At 43.1% G+C, this 6,684-nt stretch overlaps 1 protein-coding gene across 4 annotated transcripts in view; it reads right to left on the bottom strand.

Annotated features, from left to right (window-relative positions):
• Positions 1–2,739: 2,739 nt before the first annotated feature.
• The window catches only part of CCDC88C (coiled-coil domain containing 88C), a 98,522-nt gene continuing 94,577 nt past the window's right edge, over positions 2,740–6,684 (bottom strand). For 3 of the 4 annotated variants that reach the window (XM_071557666.1, XM_071557667.1, XM_071557668.1), the window contains 2 exons: positions 6,282–6,497; positions 2,740–5,064 (listed from right to left, as the gene is read on the bottom strand). In XM_071557666.1, the coding sequence (XP_071413767.1) occupies positions 4,054–5,064; positions 6,282–6,497 (1,227 nt within the window). In that variant the 3' untranslated portion in view covers positions 2,740–4,053. The remainder of the gene's footprint in view (positions 5,065–6,281; positions 6,498–6,684) is intronic. The other variant, XM_071557669.1, reaches the window with a different exon arrangement.

Here is a 6,684-nt window from a genome sequence, read left to right as displayed (position 1 = left end):
TCTCCTTGCCTTGAACATCTCCAGTGTTGCTGGGATCTGATATTTCAGTATTCTGATAGGCAGAGAAGGAATTTTTAAGATAAAAATTTTTGGTGAAGTTTTCAACTGATTCCACCCCCCACTCCCTTTCACCTAAAAATTCAAAACTACAATTCAATCCTCTCATGACAGCTGGGTTTGTGTAACTAAAAAATTCCCCCAAAACAAACAAAAAGCCCCAACAACAACAAGAAACGCCTCCCCTCCCCCCCCCAAAAAAAACCCCACACAAACCACCCACCAAAAAAAAGAAAAACCAAACCAAAAAACAAAGCAACTAACCTATGAAATTGTGTTCATCTCTTTACATCACTTTAACATTCAAGTTATAAACCTGTCTAATGAACTAATGATTTCTGGAGCACTTCTTCCATGTTCTCTCTTAAAATCATTTACCTGTGGCTGAACTAATATGCCCCCCAAACATATCAACAATGAGAAATAATTTCCAACCACATGCTGTTTCCTGATGCACCATTTTTCTAAGTTAAGCAGTAGCTATTTTTACAATGCCCTGAGTACTTAGAACTTCCCTTATTACAGAAAGAAAGTAAATTTTATTTTTTAATTATTTTTTGGAGACTTTATGTTCTGAACTCAATCAAGTGAAATCAGAAAAGGTCTGTTCACTTCACAGTCAGGTCACAAGTTTGAGGAACAGATGAAGAATACCTAATAGGAAAAAATTTTCCATGACATGGTGTCTCTGTAAAGGTCCAGGTTTTTTGGTAAGGAGATAATTCTGTCACTGCAGAGCACTCCCCAGAAGCAATTTCCACAGCAGCCATGTACTTTACTTCAAATAAACACCATCACATGCAGTACATGCCATTTTAAGCAAAATTTGTTTCCTCATGTCAAACAGCTTCACTGACTCCAGAGTTCAAGCACACTGCAGGGTGAGGGTGCTAAAGGCACAGCCCCTCAGCTTTGCCTTTTGGAAACCTGTTGCAACTTACCTGCCCCCTTGGGATGGGATCCCCTTCAATGATCTGTCCTTTACCAGAAAACATGTTCTGGAGAATTAATGAGCCACATATACAAACTGAGGCACTCCCATCACTGAATGGCATCCAGAACCATTCACAGCACTGCTCGGCAACCTTCAGAGAGCTTTCCTGTGTGTCAGGAAACACCAGCATCCTACAGCCCTTTGCCATGTAGAGCTGGGGAAAGCCAGTGTGCTGATGCCCAGGGCTCCCACAGACATCCCTTCTACCTGGTGCCCAGCAGCAGTGGAGCTGCAGCTGGAGTGTGACCCTCTGGCATCCTCCAGCCCTGCTGGCCCCCTGCCCATGCACAGCAGGGCTCCGTACCCTTCCAAGCTGTGCAAATAGAGACACCTGCCATTTCCCCTTCTCTCCTTGTGGGAATCGAGAATGGTCTGGCAGCCCTGCCACAACCCTTTCCATCACAGCAAAACCTCTCCCAGCAGCTCCTGCCACCAGCTGGTGTCTCACACCACCTCTACCTGTCCAGCTCCTCCAGCACAAAGGCAGGACGAGTTGCTGATGATTCTCTCTCTCTAAACACAATTGAGTTCTGCCTGCAGCAGCTCTTAAGCACCAAAACATGTTTTATCCTACCAGTGACCGCTCTGGGCACCTCAGAAAGACAAAGCACAGCTGTTGTGGGCAGGCGCCCTCCCACGCACCCTGCTCCTCACCTGTGGTGCAGCACAGTGGGAGCACACCAGTCTGGGAGCCACCCTGTGCATCCAGGGATTGCTGGCAACAGTGAATGAACTGAGCAGTTTGCAAAAGAACTGCACCTGCCACAGAGGGACAAGCACCTACACCAAAACTGTCCTTAACATCTCAGGAAAGCCTGAGCACCACACTGGGTGCTTCAATAGCTGTCACACAGTATAACCTCTGCATTGGAAATTCTCCCATACCTGAATGGTACTATGTAAGTATTTAGTACCTTTGTATTCAAACTCACTAGAACTGAGAAGGTAAATAACTACAAAACTGACAGCTGAGGTGTGGCACTGGGCAGGTATTAGAGGAAAAGCAGATGTGCAGTAACTGACAACTCACAAATCAGTTCCTCAGCAATCCAGTCTGCACACACCCTCCAAAAATGAGCAGAAACAAAGCAGAAACACAAGTCTTAAACCTTTAGTGGTCTGGCCAAGAATGCATTTTGAAAGCGAATTTCTTGAAGAATTTCAGTACACCAAAACCACTCAGTATGTTCTAAAATTGCAATAGTACATAATTTTAAATAAGTTGCAAAACTATGGTTTGCAATTAAAACAGCAGAGAAGGCAGCAAGCTCCTTTTGCCATTCTCTTCATGTTGAAAGATGAATAATTTCTCACTTTTATAAGGCATCCTGAGAATTAAGCACAAAACAGATTGTACAAAATGCAATCTTGGTCAAAACTGACAGCATGTTTGGTCTTGTCTGAAGTGGTCAGAGAAACATAAAAATCTCATGGTCTGATTCTACAGTGACCTGGAAGTCAATTAATTTGCACAATCAACCCTTCCACATCTTCAGTAAGAAGGTTACCATTAAATGAGAAGATTTCTGGTGCACCGTCCATGGTAACATTATAAAAAAAAAGCAACTCTGCCACACAGAAATGCAATCAGTACTGAGGCTTACAAAGAGAGTGCAGACAGATGCCCATCCAGCAGAGTTTTAATTTCTTAATTCTTCCAAGGAAAACGAAGCACAACAACACTATTTAATTTCATCTTTATTATAAACAATTTTGTAGTTTCCAAAAAGGGAATGCTACACATTAGATAATGAAAACATCATCAAAAGAATCAGTTTTAGCTTTTACTAAATTAAATCAGAACCAGCAAAACAAGTATTAATTTTTAAGGATTTAGTCTATTGCAAGAAAAACAGCTTTACAAACATGGAATTAAAGATACACGTTTGATCATATATACATAAGCAGCTGATGACACTCTGGACAGAAACATACAAAGAACTTCTTTGCATATAAATAGATTTTTAGAAGTGTATTTCTTTCACATGTATACAAAATTATTTTGCTTTCTATACTGAGAAAAGTTCCTGGAGACATAAACAAGGGTTTCTATGAGCCAAAATCCCACATACCACTTAGGATGTGGGCTGTCATGCACACAAGGATGTGATGTAATAATACAATTTACACAGCATTCCTATACAGTACTTGAGCTTCTTATGTACATACTTACAAGACACTTTTGTACACAAGATGCCACCTTTGCATTTGTAATGGCACCTCCCCTGAAAGGCTGCATTAGTTCCAGTGTTTGTATAAAAGGTATATCAAGTTTCAAAAGGCAGCACCACTCTGCTTGCAGAGTCAAGGATCCACTGAGCTGCAGCTATAATATGAAGGCAGTGGGTAATTAGGCAGCCCTCTGCTTACACATTCTCAGTGGGGAAGGTTGAGATGTGACCCTTCAAGTCTACATAATACCTCTGTATCACATTGCTGTGGCAGAAAGAATTCGTTTTACTAGATCCATGGATCTAAAGCCACACACTTTTGCTCTTCAACTTTTTTTTTTTATTTAAGCCAAGCATTTGGTTCTGTTTCTGGGGGAGAAGTTTGGCTTTTATATGACCTTTTCAGTACGGTAAATTATTTATCAATGGTGTGATTTGGTTTAGCAAACACACAACCTGTGAAACTTTTCTTTAATGCAGGCAGAAAGGATGCACAGTGCAGCAATGACAGAGGACCCTGGTAAGCTTCTCTTGGAGTGGGGAATGGCCAGCACCTGCGAGAATCAGGTGCCAAGTCAGCTGTGAGATTAGGTTAGGCTTCCACTTTGTTTTAGGCACAAGTGTCACAAGGGTTGGAGTTTTGCTCCTTTCTTCTCTTAATTATACTTTGTCTAACTAGAGAACAGTCCTCAGAGAACACTCAGAGCAATAACAGTCCCCAGAGAACACTCAGAGCAGCATGCAGGTGATGCCTTTTAAGACCTGACAGTGACTAGATAAATGCTACCTGGACAGCCATAGCGACACATGTCCTACAGCTGCCCCTGTGGGTTACACACAGCCATACTCATACCAGACTGTCTGCTGATCCCCCTGGGGGTCAGGAGACTCGGGAGTGCTGTTGGAGCTGCTTCCTCTCACAGGCTCCTCCACAGCTCCAGCACTGCTTTCTAGCAGCTTACCCTGGCACTTAGTAAGCAGGGCATCACTCTGGCCTTGCCCCAAGGAGGTATTTCCCTCAGTGCTGCTGGAAACACCTCTGGCAGGAGCACCTGCAGCCACCTCCTCAGCACGGGGCGCTGGCTTGGGTCTGACTTTTGAGGGAGTGTGCGATGCAGAGGAGTAGTGTTGCCCAGGGCTCACACGCTCGTGCTGCTGGACATTCAGGCTGCTGGTGGATGCAGTGGGTGAGGCAGAGAACTGAGGGAAGGAAAGTGGCCTCTCGTCTTTTGGTGGGGCCAGAGAAAGACGCCTTGTATCCAGCTGTCGGCAGCGGGAATCGACACCGTGCAAGGAACCTGCCACCTTCGCAGACTGTGGCCTCTCTCTCAAGGTTGCCTGGGAACTCGTTGGCACAGAAGCCCTGCTGGTCTGATTGACAACATCCTTGCTCCCAGGCAGCTCTGCTGCTGGCTTCTGGGTGCTCTCCTGCCTGTAGGTCTCTGGGCCAGTGGCTCTGAGGAGGTCTGCAGAGGCTAAGCTAAATGCCCTGCTCAGGGACGTGCTCCTCCTGCTTGTGGCTCCAGGCTGCTGAGGCTGTGCCATCTGCCTCATCCCACAGGCAGGTTGGTGCTGTGGTGTGTGAGGAAGCTTAAGGGACCCCTGGGAGTTTGCCAGAGCAGGTTCGACTTGTCTGAGGTTTGGCTTCATGTAATTTCCAGGCTTAGCTGTTCTTCCTTCTTCATTGACAATGGTCATCTTCACAGCTGGAGCAACAAGACTAGTAGGTAACTTAGCAGCCTCCTTTCTGGATGACTGAGCCAGCAGGTTCCCAGCAGCTGAAGGCTCATTTGCTTGCCTAAAATAATCGCTGAGCAAGTCATCTCTGTTACTGGAGGTGTCCTGGTGTGAGAAAATATGTACATGTCACATTAATGACACTTTTTGTTTAAAAGAACCATGCAGAACTTTGTGTTCATGTAATCTTCCTTCCCACTTAATTCAAACCAAACACAATCAAAAATTTTATATTTTAAGTGGGAAACAGAAGAGATAAATGTTTAAAATGGATATAAATCCAAATCAAGGAAAATAATGTGCTCATCATAATTAGATCATGACAGCCTTGCTTGCCAGGTTAATTGTCATAACTTTCAAAAGTTTCATTTCACTTGCAAGCTGGACAGCAGCTCTTTTGCTTCCTTTTACATCAGCCACTGTCACTGTAACATCAATCTCATATTAATGACATCAGCCATTGGTATCAGCAGATATCAATGATGTCTGCCATCTTCCAGAACACAGTTCATCTGGGTAACTCACTATCATAACTTCAGGAATATAACAGGAGACCACACCCTGGGGAGATGTGCTAGCATCACAATAAAGTGTCATTCCTTCTCCATTGATCCCACTCCCCTCTCCCAGTCAATATATTATGTATGTTAAAAACTGTGTGTACAATATAATAAAATGTACAAAAAATCATTACAAAAGTGGAGATATAATTGCCTACAACGAACTTTCAAATTTCAAGTCAGACAATTAATCTGGCAGTAAAAAACACCGGATACAATGAATATTTCATAGGGATGGTCCATGCAATCCAAAAGTGATGATATTTGATCAGCAGCCTTTGGACTATTAGTACAAGGCATGCTCAGAATAGTTGAGGGCCATGCTGTCCTCATGAAAAACATGCTGGACAAGCTAATAGAATGTATTTCCTTACTCTTCTCTAGGAATGATGTTAAAGCTTAATATATTCACTTTGCTAATGTACCAAATATTTCTTCCAGTCAACAAAACCTCATTTTCCAGAAGCAAACACCAGCAATGGTAATAGTGCAGCGTGAAGGTTTCTATGCTCAACTAAGTGTTAAAGCATGAGCGTTATTTTTAACTTCAATTTAAACAGCTGTTACACACATTAACACTGCAGAATGACTAGTCCTCCAAAAACACGCACTGGAAATACTTCATGAGCAATTAATGCAAGTGATCTGGCAGCTTTTAAAGTAACAACTAAGAGTTACAGAGTGCTTCTATAGGTATTAATATGCTAGCAAAAGCTGTGGTAAGTTGGGAGCTGTTGCCTTCATAACAAGAACAATGGATACCCTGGGGATATACAGTGAAGCAGATCTCCTATTCCCCCTGCCTGTTCTGTGCCTCACGCTGTTGGGACATGAATGACTGAGAAGCGATTCGAGGGACTGCGAGTGTTCCTGATGAATGGAAGGACATGGGGAGTAGCAAGTGGGATACAGTGCATCAGCTTCTAACAGAAATTGGTGCAATGAAATCATTTCACTCTCATTTAAACTGCGCCGATGCTGAAAAGGAACAAGGATGACAGAAAGAATGAAAATGGAGACATGGTCAGGTAGTTACAGGCACACACAAAAATAATAATATTAAACATCTCTATAAGCTAAGAATTTACTTAGGATAATAAGGGATTAGGAGGTATATTTAAAAATTGTTCTGAAAATTCAAGGCCCAAAATTTACTGATGCTATA

Source organism: Pithys albifrons, chromosome 6 (assembly GCF_047495875.1).
Source record: "Pithys albifrons albifrons isolate INPA30051 chromosome 6, PitAlb_v1, whole genome shotgun sequence".
Taxonomy (NCBI): Eukaryota; Metazoa; Chordata; class Aves; order Passeriformes; family Thamnophilidae; genus Pithys; species Pithys albifrons.
The sequence above is the reverse complement of the archived record's forward strand: the minus strand, read 5'-3'. Positions and strand labels throughout refer to the sequence as shown.